General features: G+C 42.6%; 1 protein-coding gene across 1 annotated transcript in view; it reads right to left on the bottom strand.

Moving 5' to 3' along the window:
• Positions 1-16,302, bottom strand: part of SLC49A3 (solute carrier family 49 member 3) — a 270,078-nt gene that overhangs the window by 34,084 nt on the left and 219,692 nt on the right. The window contains exon 7 of the mRNA XM_085641124.1: positions 6,218-6,370. Coding sequence (XP_085497250.1) covers positions 6,218-6,370 — 153 coding nt within the window. The remainder of the gene's footprint in view (positions 1-6,217; positions 6,371-16,302) is intronic.

Raw genomic sequence — 16,302 nt, 5'->3', positions numbered from 1 at the left:
TTGTGTAAACTGCTGCACCAGTTGGTTACTAGCTGCGTGAAAGTCTATATTAGTTATTGATTAGTTAATTGAGTATTTGTATGGGAGAGTGAATGTGTGTGTGGTCGGTGGGGGGTGTGTGGCAACCCAAAGATGTGTGAATATTTGATTCAAGAGGTATATGAGGTTAAGACTACATGTTATAACAGTTGTTTGGGTGAGTGAATATCTTTATGGGTGTGGTGATGAGCAAATATATCTCTCAATGGTACATGTTCAACAAACTAGAAAAATAAAAAGCAGTGTCTGTGACATTTGTATACAAATAAGTATATATAAGACTCAGTGATTGTATGAGTGACTGTATGGATAACTGTATACTTGTAATAGTGATTTTATAACACACTAAGTATGAGTTACTGAATAAATGAAGTGGTGTTTGTATAAGTGTGTAGCTGAGTAAATGTAAGTATGATCCATTGTTTGCATAAGTGAGTAGGATGACTGCATAAGTGAATAGGATGTGTGCTGGTGTGTAATGTCGATATAGGTGTATAAGTATATTTGATAGTGTTCTATTGATCATTGACAGCATGTATGACTGAATCAATAGGTAAGTGATTAGATGTGTGTGTAGATCTAGGAATCACTGAGTGGGTTTTTAGAAAATTGTACTGGTGTGTAAATGGATTCAAATATGGTACTCTGTATTTTACAGTGAGTGATGAAAGGTTATATTAGTGTATGGTGAGGTGTATCTGATAGTCACGTGGATGATGTCATCAGTGATGTCATTTGAGATGTCATCAGTGGTGTCATCAGTGATGTCACTGACCATGTCATGAATGATGTAATATGTGACATCATCATCAGTGGATTGCGGGCACGCGAGTTACAGTTAGTAGAACTAACTATAACGGAGGAATTTCCATGGTTTTGTACGAGTGAAATGTCCAGCTAACTATAACACCCCTGAAACCTATGGTTTTTTCAGTGAATATATATATATATATATATATATATATATATATATATATATATATATATATATATATATATATATATATATATATATATCTTCAAGGTACACATATATGGAGTTAAGAATAGTAAATCTATACCTACCTCTGTGCATATAGCCCCCCCAATATTTTGGTCACAATATTGTGGTCACTGGATATTTCTTCTGCGATATTCCTGGCTACAACTGTATAAATGTAATCTAAATTTGTCCTTAACAGATCTGAATATTATTTCATTTTAGCCCTAGTTTCTTCTTTACAGCTATGTTATTTAGTCAGCAAGTTCTTCCCTATAACTACAAGCATGACTATAACATAAACATTGTAAATAATGAATATTATTTTGCATGAGTTAACATGTTTTGAGGAGATGACAAGCCTCTTCCCAGATTTACCAACCTTCTCTTCCTTCTGAAAGTTTGCGGGTTCAGAAAAAGTGAACGTAATGGCACCTATGGTCTGCTTAGCTCTCTTAAAGCACTTGTTAAGAATAAAAAAAGACAGTTGTTTCTGTTTTTGTTTCTTTTAGTGAAGTAGAATCACACAGATTCTGCCCTTTCCATCTTCCAGTAATGGAGGGAATAAATGAGATGGGAAACAAACTTATGAAAGTTTTGCTTCAAGTAATCTCAAGAAGCAGAAAGACATTGGCACCCAAGTTCTGTTTTGAGGTTATAGGGCTTAGTAGCAACTTTATAGTAATTTACAGTGTTGAGCAAGGCCCTGTAATGCAGACATAGCAGAACTGCTTAAGGGAATGACCAGGTATTCAGTGTTTGACAAAAACTAGTGATTTTGGCTAAGAAGAAACTAAAAGAATGCTTGCTCACACTCTTAGATACATTCCTGTAAGTCAGATAGGAGTAGGGAGAGCAGAGATGGAAGGAGACAGGCAGTGCCGGATTAAACCCTGTGGAGACCCCTAGGCAGTCTAAAATTCAGGCCCCCCTCACAAATAATCTCCTAATACCCAATGCACCGGATTTGTTTACAAAATGACAGCTGCCAGAAGATGAGCTTTTAATAGACAAACTGTTATGTGAATCTGATGTCTCTGGTTATGTACTTTAAGTTGTTAATGGGTACATTACATTAATACAGCAATATTTAAGAAAACTTGATTGTAATTTTCTTTCAAGATCAAATCAATATTATTTTGATCCGTTGGGTCAGTTTGGTGTCTTATGCCATCTTCTCGGGGAGCAGGGGCTACAGAGTGGCTTATGCCATGCTCTTGACTTTATACCATTTCAGATGGGTAATATCATTGCTCTGAAAAGAGTACCGCTTTAATATTAAATTAGGGATAAATGCCGTCTTCAGGCCATTCAGATCAGGTTACCACATTTGCTTCTGTAAACGACATCACATCATTCACATCACGTGACCTTCGGTTGATAAACAGCCTCGATCTGTTTAAGAAGCTCAAAACTTGTCGTTGCAGCAGCTAGATCCACTTGATTGGCCAGCTTCCCTCTATGCCAGCGCCGAGACAATCTTCTGAGTAGCCACGCGCTCTGTAAATTTATATAACATAACATAACATACTGCAAACCCTGAAATCGGACTGGTTAAGAAGAACAAACCGATCTATAAAAGGAAATAGTGTCAAAATGTGATACTTATGTGAAGGGTATGGATTGCCTAAGGAATTAGGGGCCAGATTTATCACAGTCTTGTGTTGTCCTTGTGTCACACAGGGTAACTAATGCAAGGGCAACACAACACTAAAGTCAGATTTATCAAGCAACGCGGGCCACCTTGCGTGGCCTGGCAGTGGGTGGTAAATCTGCAGTAACGCTAGGCATTGCAGGTTGCTGTCTTGCGTTACTCTGCCCCAGGGAGGCATTCCATGGGTGGAGCATGGGTGTTCCCACGCATCCACCCATGGATTTTGGCGCATTCCTAGATTTACCATTAGTGGTAGACCTGGGAATGCATCAAAATGCTACGCCATCACAGGTGAGGCGCGTAGGAAGGTGGAATCTGACTATATGGTTGCCCCCACTTTCTTCCTGGTGTTTTGCTGGTTTATGACTTAATAGGACTGGAATCCTGCTATTCAGGGCCCCAGTCTATCTGCTTTCTCTGTAAAATGGTTTCCATGTACATTAGGTACATTTCTAATTGGATTTTGGAGTGCCTTATAAGCCCCTAGTATATGGGATACTATGTACCTAGGGCATAGGTACCTCAGAGGCCTAGCAGGGGCTGAAGCATGTATTATGCCACCCCTGGGAAGCACTCTAAAATGACACCACAGGTCTGCTACTGCAACCTGGGTAAGGTGGTGCTTGCACCCCTTACAGTGGTATAGGCTACCTATATCCACCTATATATACAGACACATATAAACCTATAAGCCACTCCTATGGCAAGCCTTGACAATCCTGAAGGGAGAGTGCTTGGTTTTGTGTGAGAGGGTGTCCAAGCATGAGCTGAGCCCTCTGCAGCTTTCGGAAATACATCTTTATGGCTGTTCTGTGATACAGCCGTACCATATACTCTTAAGTGCATTATAACCTCGCGGTAAATGCTAACTTTGGTATGGCTGCATCAAAACATGTCGTGTTTGGTGTCAAACATCTTGGAATACTACCCCCCAATAGTTCTGGCGGCGGGGATAGCATTCCACCCTTCTAGAGGGAGAGACATGTTCACACTGATCTACCTGGTTAAAACTTTCCAAAGCCCTGGCATCACAAAATGGATGCCACTGCCACAGACACGGGTCTGGCCTCCTGCTGCTGAAGGAAACTCCGGCAGGGGAGGCCTGGACAATAGGTTTCCAGACAGGCAGATGTGTATTGGGGCAGGGTGGGTGCATTCAGAGAATGCTTTTGAGACACTGCCTGGGGCACACAAGGTGTCCCTGTGCATAGCCCAGTTCAAACCTGTTGCAGGGGCACTCAGCCCCTGCTCTGGTGCGAAACTGGACAAAGGGGAAGGGGTATAACCACCCCCACCCCAGGTCCTCCCATAGGTGGGACCTTAGAGTTAGTCTAACCCCTAAACTTAGTATAAGTATAGGAACCCAGTCCCTAGGACTTTAGATTACCCTGGACGAAACTCTGCAACGTACATCCTGGACCTTCGACGTTCTATCTAGACTAGAAGACTGAAGAGATATTCCTTGGGGTCAAGGAGTGACTCCCCTGCTTGGCAGGCACCAAAGAAGCAACTGACCGGTCTGCATCACTGAAGCTCCCGCTGGACGCCAAAGTCTTTGCATCACCAGAGGTGGATTTCCAGACTTCCCCGAGGCTACACTGGGTCCACAGCAAAGCTGAGGCGCGTGGCTATCGTGGGTGATGTGGAACCCCGACCCCTGGACACCATGAACTTTTGCAGCAATACTATCTTCCTGGTCCTCCTCGAAGTTGTGCTTTGGGCTCTGAGTAGCCCCAGCCTTGAGCACCTCCTGCACCGAAGATTGTTGGCCTCCACTCCACGAGTGACCCGTGGGCCAGCTTCAAGTGCGACCGCTCAAGGCTCCTTCACGTTCACTAGCCCGTTGGCTAGCAGGTCCCCACGAAGGCAACTCCTTTTCTAATTGGGCTTACCTGATTGCTCCAGATGTGCCCTGACTTACCCTCGCTGGGTGAGTCCCTCAGACCTTGCTGGTCTGCACCGCAGTCCTTTCTCTAAATTCCAGTGACTTGTCGTTGCCAAGGCTTGTTGGGTCCATTCTGGTCGTCGACACAACAGCACTCGACAGACTTCGTGGGACAGCTCGAATCCGGCTCGTGGACTTCGTCGACACCTCCTGGACCTCGTGGCTGAAGAGTCAAGACACCCATCAACTTACCTGAAGCACCCGACATCTGTGGGCATGGGTCCATCCTGCCCTCAGTCGCTGCAAGTCCCCTCTGCTTTCAGGTTCCTTCCATCCTAGATCCGGGCTTGGATCTCTGCAGACACTTCTCCTCTTCACTGCAGCAGCAGTTCTTAGCAGGCTCCCATTGAAATCGACGACACGACCCGACACCAAAAGACACCTATGCACCCGGCTTCCCTGGGTGAGGTAACTCAAGTACTCCGGTGCTCTCGGGGGTGCTAGCCCTAGAACTTCTTAAGTCCAAAAGGGTTTGGTCCTGACTCGATTAGAAGTGTCCCTAATCTTTAAATTTCCAACCGCGACATTGCCCATAGAAGATAACGGGAACCCACGGTTGTGTTTACACACTGCATACAGTCCCCGTGGGTCCCCTGTGTCACTACCTTGGGTGGTTCCTTGGGGTCCCAGCGACTCTAGAGGCTCTAGGCCTAGTGTCTATTCCAGTCGTGGTTCTTATACCACTTTTTTGGTATATGGTTTGGTACGCCCCTAGGGCCCAAACGTGTATTTGTGCTATTACTGATAATTGCTAACTTGTATACTAAGTACTTCGAACTCCAGTCTCATAAAGAGACTAGAGGGGTGTGTTTTATCTTAAATACATATATTTTCATTTGATCATTCAAGAGATAATAGACTGGTAAAACAAGCTGCTTTACATTCCTTCAAGACTTAGCCTGAAGGCTGCTCTCCATAGCTACCACTAGGATAGCTTTCAATAAAGGTTGTCTTTAACCTATCACCATAAGGGGTTGTTTGGACTGATACAAGGTGCCCACTAGAACTAGTGGACAGCATATATCAGGCCACCTTCTCACAAGGTGTAACGAGGAGAAATATATTTTTTTCTCCTTGTTTTTTTCCTCTTTCTATATATGCTGCAGTCTGCAACACACATAGAAAGAGGGAAAAGCCTCAGAGGATTGTTTTTGTGCAGGAAGGTGCCACTTCCTTCACAAAAATAATACAGCCTGCAAGACAGGAACCTTTGCAACATGATGCAAAAGTGCCTGCGTTGGCGCGAGGCAGCCATAGGTGCACCAGCGCTAGGAAAGGACAGGAATGTGCCATATAGTGATAAACCCAGGGGATTCCTGCCCTTTCACGCAGTGCAGCAAGGTGGCTTGCTGCGTTGAATGAAAGTTTAATAAATCTGCCCCAACATTTTTTAAATAATAAACAAATAAATACAAAATGACACTGTAGTTAACTCAGTTTATCTTCAGTATTTGATAACTGTACATCATGACTACAAACATCCAAAATGATAATATATTTACCCAAATATGGAAATGTGGCAAAATCTCAACCACAGATGTCCCCACCAATAAAATTACCCAACACAAAATAAACACGAGATTCAGTTAATCGATCTTACCAATGCAAAAGCAATGCTTGCTAGTGCTGCTCCACAGAAAATAATCTTGGTTGCCTCTATAAACATTTTAGTTCTGTCAATGTACAGCCCGAGTAAGAAAGCACCAAGCAGTCCAAAAGCGATAAGTAGAGCCCCGCAAAGTCCTGCAAATGACTAGAAAGAACAGAGAAAATTGGTTAGTCTTAGGAACGATAAGAATCAAAGACCAAAATATATATTTTTTTTCTATCTGTTCCTCAAGTACAGCCACACACTTATCACAAACTAAGTCAGATTCAGGAAGGTTTGCCCAGCAGAGGTGGAAGCTGCTAATGCACAGCAGTAAAACGATTGTCAAAATACTTTCCGAGTAAAAACAGATGAAATCACAGTGAGTGCAAACACTGTCAAAAGTCTATATTCACTAACAGTAAAAGTACTAGGGCTGTTAATTACATTCTGTGATAGCTTCTCTAACTATGGTTATTAGGGCACATATTCATGAGAGGCTTGCATCACGTTTGCACCACGCAATGTGGTACATGCATGACGCAAACCTCTAAGTCAGATTTTTGAAGCCAAGAAAACCCATTTTGTGTTGCTCCAAAAATCTGGAGTAACATAACGCAGCGCAAATCACTGTGTTGCGCTATTCTGCACTGGGGGGAGCGTTCCATGGGCATTGCATGGGAGTTCCCACACAACCCTCATGGTTATTGAGGCATTCCCTAATTTATAAGACCTTGTAAACCTGGGAATGCACCAAAAAGATACTCCTCCCCAGGAGAGGTGTAATGAGGAAAAATATCTTTATTTCTCCTTGTTACTTCCTCTTTCTATGTGTGCTGCATTCTGCAAACGACCGGAGAGCAGAGATTCTGCAGGTTGAAGCTGGTTTGCCATTCTCAGCTGCACTTGCTTGTAACTGCTGAGATTTGGCGCAGAGGTAGAAAGGGCTGTGCTCGGAGGCTGTGGAAGTCATCAACTGGCGACAGGGCGGGCCAAGCGGTGAGCTGCAAGGCAAGCTACATTCAGAAGAGTTGTGCACCGGAGGAACCTGTAACAAGGAGCCGAGGCACCGGGAACGGCTAATGAAGCGCTCCCGGCAGGGTCCCCAGTGAAATTGCAGCAGCCACATTGCTGCTCCTTTGTCTTCAGCCTATGTCACTACCCCCTCCTCCTAGAAGCACAGGGGAGTTCAGGGGCATAGTGCGCAGTGCCGCATCCCGCCAACCAATTGAGGCTTGAATGAGGAAGGGCTGCAAGCGGCCAAGTAGGTGCTGCAGTGAGTGTTTCTGTACAAGAGCAGCGAGTGAGGCCGTGTGAGGTCGCGAGAAAGCGCCTGGTGTGCGAATCGGTCTGGCGCGGACCATGGAGATAGTTCCCCTGGTAGGCCTGTTTGGTAAGCCAGTTTGGCGTCACAGAAGTGTGGTGTAGTAGAGGCGACCAGCTGAGATCTAACTCCTGGGGTGCCTGGAAGCATGAAAAGATTTTTGGTAAAACGTTAATAAAATTTACAGATTTTGTATAACTTTTACAGCAGCCAGGACCTGTGTACTGAAATGCCATAATTAAGCTTTGCTCAGCCTCAGACCCCCCCCTCCACCAACCGCTACCCAGCTCCTCTCAGAAGCCAGGGGGGTTAGGGTGTATGGCGGAGTGGTAATCTAGTGTAGGGGGTAAAGAGTGCAGGGGCAACTACTGATTGGCAAACAGAAAAAAAGGGAGGATGCTGGAATTCAATTTAGCGGTCAACAAAGTATATTGGCCAGTGGAGGCGGCAGAAGCATCAAGGCAGAGGGGGAGACAAGTCTTTTTGTGCGGTGCCGGGTTCCTGCTTAAAATCAGAAGGACTACCTTAAGGAGTAGCAGTCCTGGGGCTGCAAAGAGAAATGCAGCCAAAAGGAAAGGCATGCGGGCTGCAATCTAAAGAGGGGACAGAAAGACTCCTTGCTAAAAAAGTGCACCCATAAAGAGGACCATCATAGCACATCTGGGGGGAGTATTACTATTGACCCCCCCCCCCCCCCAGAAGAAAATTTGACTGCTAGTATGTTAGGGAACAGACATCTGATAGGGGTCCCGACATACTCCATGTTAGAAGTGGGTGGAACACCAATGGGGCAATCCATAAAAGAATTTGTGGGGAATATTTTAAAAGGAAACCCAATGCACAAGAGCACCCTTTATTGTTGGGAGGACTTCAAGGGGACAACTGGAAAGAGGGCGAGAAGAACGTTATTTTTGAAACACTACCAGACTTGGATCAAGCTTTGGGGGATGGAGTGGGTAAAAATGTTAGGGTGGATGTTTCTGCCTGAACCAAGCTTATCGTCGTCACCTTGTCTTTCCCCCTTTGGGATCAATAGTAACATGGACGACAGTAGGGCCCTGCAACAAGCAGTGATTAGGCAAGGGAGAGAGGGAGCGGGGAGAATGAATCATTAGAAGAGGTCAGAAAGGGTAACCCTCGTCAATCCCCTAGCCCCCTGAAACCTCACAATCCTCCCTGGCCCAAGATATGACATCAACCTCAACCTCGTCATTATTAGAAGTGACGTTTCTAATGGAGAAAACACTTCAGTCAATATTAGAAGCACAAATTGAGAATAATTGACAGGGGAAATTCCATAAAACTCAACCACAGAGGATAACGGGAGGAGCTAAAAAAAAAAAATAATTGCATGCCCACCCTAGAACGACCAGTGATAGAAAAAACAGATCAGGAGGTATATGCGTTAGTTAATTTTGATGAGATAGATCACACACATACTGTAAGTTCCCCTTTGGTATACATGTCAAAGTGCCCAATGTTGATAATAAAGAGGAGGCAGCACTGGGGGCAAAAGAGGTATAAACCTCGTTCTAATATAATATGGAAAATACAGAAGACACTGAAGGGTCGTCAAACAATGATAGAGGAAAGTGCAGTGTGTGGCCCGAGAGCTAGTGAGCCGACAGAAGAGTGGAATGTGAAGCAAAAAGAGAGTGAGTGGGTCTTTGAGTAGAAATGGAGTAATAAGTCAAGGGGAGATTAAGGTATTGACTGAAAGTTCGCAACCCCGTAGAGCTGTAGAAGAGAGAAGAAAATAAATGGTTGGATTAAAAAGGGGGAATTAGGGTGAAAGGAGAGTTGCCTGGTATAAATAAAAGGGGAGTCCACCTTAGATCATCTCGGGAAAAGTGAATGCTTGAGGTCAACCACAGCTTCAGGAGAAAAAGGAAGTGAAGAAAACTACAATCGGAGAGACAGTTTATGGGTATTTATGGAACCTTGGGGAAGAAGAATAGGGAGGAAACGCCAGAGGAAGCTAAAGCCCCTGAACAGCTCACACCTACTAGAGGTGCTGGCTACATGACCTAGCCTGGGTGCGTTTACAACCGTCGATATAAGGTAAATAGGTTTTACAACAAACTTGGAAGGAAAAGAGGTGACAAAGGTCCTTTTTTATTCGGAATGTGTAAAACAGATGGTAGTGAGAACCGAGGAAGAATTATAAAATAAGGGTATAAGATTGGTGCAAATTGGTGAACTAGGAATGGAGGGGAGTGGTCCTAGGAGCCTTGGGGCTCTCACCCACCAAGCAGGATTATGCCCTGATCAAATACAATATGGCTTATCAGGGGATCAGCATAGAAGAACATTTACGAATAAAAGCAATGGTGGTTTACAAGTAGCTATAGTAAATGCTGTAAAAGGACCAATGTTGAGGAATCGATTCGAACCTCTATCTGATTCAATAGCAAGTTGTGAAGATAATACACTAGGAGGGATGAGTGATCTGGATTAGGAAACAGAGTGCTTGCACAGCCTGCAGATATTGACGTTGAACACAGGGGGATCCAGGAGACAGTTAACTCAAGATACCTTTAAAGAGATGTTGGGAAGATATGAAATAGTGTGCCTTAAAGAGACTTGTCTGTGTGAAGTACCAGATCAAGTAGATTAATTTTTATTGCTTACTAAAGATGCAGTGCGTATAGGCCCAGGACGCCCTTTACGGGGACTGATCACGTTAGTATCGACTAAAATAGCCAATAAAGCAACTAGGCTAAAAGTTTAAAGTTAATGGCTATTGGCTTGTCAGATAGAGCTCTATTGTGGCCCCCGGGCAAGAAGACAAATATAATTGTGGCTAGTGTATACATCCAGCCAGCCAGCCAGGGTATAAAATTAGATTTTTAAGAGCAGTTGGAACTATTAGAAGAAGATTTGGAGTTAATCTGCACAGGAAATAGAACAAAGTTGGTAATGATTTTAGGGGATTTTAATCATAAATTGGATCCCTCTTTTAGTGACAAATTCTTTAAAGAATTATTAGCCATGGCACAGGTCCTCCCGGCTACTTTCCCAAGTTCTGGTGGTACTGTACGAGATGAAACCATAGTAAAGCTCTTAGGATCTACAGGGTTGTTCTGTGTAATTGGAAAAGTAGATGCCGACCACCACACAACAATGACTTTTCGCATAGGTAATCAGAGCTGTGCAATTGACTATGCCTTCATAAACGCTTGGCACTTAGCAGTGCTGCAAATTGAAGATAGCGAGCACTTGCCTCTACAGGTAATAGTTAGGATAGAGCAATGAGGTTGCAAAGAGACAGAGTGACCCCATTGCAGATTAAGTATCCCTGACGTACAACCAACCGGATAACTGATGATAACTGAAATTGCTTAAAGACCTAATGGTCAACTTTACGACTTTTGGTAAACCAGAGGAACTGAATAATATTCTAATATGGTATGGCCAGGTGATTGAGCAGGTGGCAAATTGTCTGAGGGTGCAACTAAAATCAGGCCCTGTGATTAAGGAATGTGTTCACGGTTCACGATAAGGGGGGGGGGGCACGAGAAATAGATGGTTTAATGAGCGTAGGAGCTTAAAATTGAGGTTACGTAAATAGGTAAGATAGCTTAAGAAAAGGCAGGATAAGTTATTAGAGGATAGCCTCCGCTCGGCAAAACTTAAGTATAAAAATAAATTTAAGGAAAGGAAATTCAAGTGTATTACTAAAAATAGGCAAACTATGCATGAAGTGATAGGTACAAATAACATTAGGAAATATTGGCAAATGGTGCAGGAGGGGAATGTGCAAAGGGAAATGAGGTGTTTAGCAGGAGAAGATGATTGGATTAATCACTTGAGCAATCTGTATGATAGTAATAAGGTGGCTGAGAACCGGGAAATACGATTAGGGTTGGTGTAGAAATTGAGTTGCACTTCTCCTTCCAGAAGATAAAAGAAACCATCAAATTCCTAAAGCTAACCAAAGCTGTAGGCCCAGATAACCTACTGGCAATTATATTGAAAAATAATGTGGATTGGTGGGCAAGGTTCTTTAATGTCATTTTTCAAAAATCTTGACTTCTGGGAACCTTCCTAAAAGCTGGAAACGGGCAATAGTCAGAACAATATATAAAAAGGATGATGCTACACAGCCCAAGAATTATCGCCTAATTAGCCAGTTGGATGAGGGGAAGAAAATAGTCTCAAAAATGCTGTTAGGCGTAATAAAGGCCTGGGTAGAGCAAACCAACCTATTTCCGATACAGCAAGGTGGTTTTAAGGAGGACCACTCAACAACAGACCATTGCCTTAGTCTATGGGCAATGGCAAAAAAGGCAAGTGAGCTGCAAGGCAGATTGTTTCACTGCTTTGTTGATTTCCTGGCCGACTCTGATTTGGTTGATTGTAAGCTTCTGTGGGATATTCTAGGGCGGCTCAGTATCAACAAGGCTTTACTCTCACTAATCCAGGAAATGCATTTGCAGAATTGGGCACGGGTAATTTTAGATACCCATGGGAGTCTGTCAAAGAAAGTACAGATAAAGAATGGTCTATGACAGGCCTGCGTCCTGGTCCCCTATTGTTCTCATTATTCCTGTCCGACTTGCCAACTATGTTACATAAAGCTGCTGGTCTATGCCCTAAGATGGGTAGACCCATATCCCTTGTCTGCTATATGCCAATGATTTGGTGATAGTGGACATGACAGAATTGGGTCTGAAAAAGAAATTGGACATTTTCCACTATCAGGGCCCGATTCACAGAACTAACTTAAGACAAAATCCTGAACTTACTACCATTTTGGTATTCACAGAAGGCACTTACTCATTTTGGTATTCACAGAAGGCACTTACTCATTTCAGTATTCACAGAAGTTAGGAGTCCTAACTTTAGGACTCCTAAATGCCTTCTGTGAACACCGAAAGTCTTAAAATTAGGATTTTTCTCAGTTTAGTAGTAGTATAGTTAGGACTCCTAACTTTAGGACTCCTAAATGCCTTCTGTGAATACCGAAAGTCTTAAAATAAGGATTTTTCTCAATTTAGTAGTCCTAAATTTAGGACTCCTAAATTTAGGACTCCTAAATGCCTTCTGTGAATACCGAAAGCCTTAAAATTAGGATTTTTCTCAGTTTAGGAGTCCTAAGGTTAGGACTCCTAACTTTACAACTACTAAACTGAGAAAAATCCTAATTTTAAGGCTTTCGGTATTCACAGAAGGCATTTAGGAGTCCTAAACTTAGGACTACTAAATTGAGAAAAATCCTAATTTTAAGACTTTCGGTATTCACAGAAGGCATTTAGGAGTCCTAAAGTTAGGAGTCCTAACTATACTACTACTAAACTGAGAAAAATCCTAATTTTAAGACTTTCGGTGTTCACAGAAGGCATTTAGGAGTCCTAAAGTTAGGACTCCTAACTTCTGTGAATACCGAAATGAGTAAGTGCCTTCTGTGAATACCAAAATGAGTAAGTGCCTTCTGTGAATACCAAAATGGTAGTAAGTTTAGGATTTTGTCTTAAGTTAGTTCTGTGAATCGGGCCCACCTTGTTTAAAGAAATGTCTTACGGTTAATTTTGACAAGACTAAAATATTGGTGCCGGGGAAAGGAAAAGGGGTTTTTAATTGGCATCTGGGAGAGTTTAAAGTTGAGGTGGTGGAAAAATATAAATATTTGGGTATGGGGTTAAAATCAACAGCACTATCCTCAGTATGGTGCCTAAAACAGTGCAAGCGGAAATATGGAGGGCCATCCTAACACCCATTTTGTCGGCCTTTAACACAATTACCGCCCCGAGTAAGAGGTGGAGGTATTATCCTTAGGCAGTTAATTGGATTGGAATTTTGAGGAGAGTAAATGTGTGAAACAGCTCCTTGCACTTCCATCATCAACCATGATCCAGGCAGCTATAAGGGCAGAATGCCAACTTACTGCCTGGAGTTATCGGGGGCTGCAAGCTACATTGAATTTCTGGCAGCGATTGAGTAGAGAAGGGATCCTTAAAATTTCACATCTTTTTAAAAGGAAAATAAAGGAAAGTGAACTGAATTGGGCATCTCAAGTTAGACACATGCTTGATAAAATCTGTGTCAAACTATCACTAGCGCCAGAATAGAGGAAGTTAGGGCAGCAGATCCCCAAGCAGGAGCTGTGCGCTAAATTAAGTAAATTTGGTAAATAGCTGGATCAATGATAATACATTCCCTTATATCGAGTCCCTGCCACATCCCAAGCTTAGAAAGGCCATTTTAAAATTTAGGGTTGGACTTAATACATGCAATGGAGATATGAAGATAAAAGCTGCAATGAGAAATGAACAGGGCTTGTGCACATGTGGGCTGAAAGTAAAATGCTGCGGTCCACATATTTTATTGGCTTGCTTGTGGTTCCTAGAGGAATGGAAAGAGTTCTTAAAACCTCTTTTTATTGTTCATAAGACTATTAATAGAGATCAAGCCTGCAGCCTGTTGATAAATATGAGATTTTTAAATGTTGTCTGTGCAATAGGAATATTTTTTATTGCAATACAGGTGTCATTAAAAGAGCTGCTAATATAACTCGAAAAGGCCCAGGGGGTTGGAATAAGATCCTTTATTGCTCGATGTTTCTTTGATGTACTTGCATGTATGCCGAAATGTTCATTTTATTTCTTTCTAATCATTTCCATATTAATCATGAGTTTAGAATATATTTATGGATGTTTTTATGATAATGTTAACAGACTATGCCCTACATAATCAAGTACCAGTTACTCCCTTAGAATTAGGAGAGACTTGAGGTTCTTGGTAAATGGGTAACGCTGTTCTTCATTTATTGCACCTTTTTGCACCAGTGATGTATTGTTGCACCACTCATATTTTAATTGTATGTTCTTACCGGTTTTTACTGCACTTATTGCTCATCTTATTGAGGCACAATCTGCACCTCACGTATTTTAACTACATGCTTTTACTGTGTTGTTGTCTTTCATGGCTATGTAGCCGAATAACATATACTGAACTGATTTGCAGCACACATAGAAAGAGGAATAAGCCACTCAGGATTGTTTTTGTGCAGGAAGATCAATCTTGCATGTAATTCAGGCATCCTTGCACCATGGTGCAAGTGGGCTAGCATTGGCGTCTGGGAGGCCAGTGTGTGCCAGCACAGGGAGAAATGTCAGGAATGCACTGTATGCCTTAAATACAGCACATTCCTGCCCTTACCCGGTGACACAGTGCAGGGCAGCAAGATGACTTGCTGTGCCACTTTTTCATAAATTTGTCCCAAGGGATGTAACAGCCATGACCCCCTTAAACATCATACTCTTTAAAGGCCACATGCTACAGAAATGCATTTGAGATATGCTGATTGGTACATACATGTACCACGAAATGTTGATGCCAATTGAACATAGCTCATCCTCTCAAAACCTACCTATTGACGCAGTGTCACCATGTTGAAATTCTGATAAACATACTGAGTTGAGGTACAAAGTAGCACACGTCATGGCAAGAAGAATAGACATATGGATTCCTTAAGAATGGTTTCAGATGTTTGAAGGTGTGTCGAACTATAGTTGTGTCGAGAGGATCACAAATAAGTCTATAGGGGGGTGTTGTAAATTACCTGGGCAAAAGTTGCTGGCTTCTCAGTGATGCATGCATTGTATCAGCTTTCTCTCATGAAAATACGTGAAAACTTTTGTCACCGGAAACTGACTTCAGAGTAAGACAAGCATTACTCTTTTCTCACCTGGAAGAAAGCGACGCTCTGATCATTGGTCTCCCAGACACCACATTGCCCACCCCGTGAAAGGCATCCTACTCACTGCAGCATATGTCATCAAAAGTATGATGAGATTTGAGAATATCTCTCACAAGATCATCAGAAAAGCAAACCTGCTTACCTGATGGAGAAACAACCTACTGAGGTGGGTAGTGCTACACCAGAAGTTCAACCATCCACAGGTTTAAAACAAAAAATCAGAAAAAGAGAGAAAAACAGAAGACACGCCTTTTCCATGTATGCACCTTAAACCTGGCACAGGATCCCATTCAGCATCAAAAATGATTTTACCCTTCTGCAAAGTCAGAATGTAATTGAAGACGCACTTCTTCAGAAACAGATAGGCACATGTCTCATTTTACATAATCTTGAAAAATACTTGAGGCTTTGTTTAACAGCCTTAGTTTCGCATTTCACATACACATACATACAAAGATGATGAAAGCTAAGCTCTTGTAAATGTAATGAACAACTGTTTTTCATGTGAGACCCACAAAATGGGAGAATGTAGTTAAATGCTGTTAGAAATTGGGTTACTGTTGAGGGGGGTGAAACCCTTCTCAAGCAGCAACCACAATCCTTGTCAGGGTGAAGTCACAAGCAAATACCAAATTAACCTGTGCTCAACCCTCTGGTAGTTGTGTCACAGAGCAGTCAGGATTAACTTGGAGGCAATATATAAAGTATTTATTAAACACGTCAAACTGTAATATAATGAAAAAACAAAACCAATTTGGAAAAATTAGGTATGTTTTACTAATTAAATCAAGGCCAAAACGCCAAAAATCTAATAAGTAGAACCAAAGATATGCAAGTTGAAAGACTTCAGGGAAAATCACCCAAAAAGCACAAAGTGCCAACTGTGGTTATCTGGTCGGATCGGGACAAAGTCACAAGTTCACGCCGACTGTGATGGAGCACGGGCCTGCTACAAGGACCCCACTTGGGTCTCATAAACACAGTACCTTAATCCTGGTTGTGAAGCGTTGTGGAGTCCCGTGTTGAGGATGCATCGTGCAGCAAAGGCGATGCGAGGACCAGGTGAAGAGA

The sequence above is a fragment of the Triturus cristatus genome, chromosome 2_2, assembly GCF_964204655.1.
Source record: "Triturus cristatus chromosome 2_2, aTriCri1.1, whole genome shotgun sequence".
NCBI lineage: Eukaryota > Metazoa > Chordata > Amphibia > Caudata > Salamandridae > Triturus > Triturus cristatus.
The sequence above is the reverse complement of the archived record's forward strand: the minus strand, read 5'-3'. Positions and strand labels throughout refer to the sequence as shown.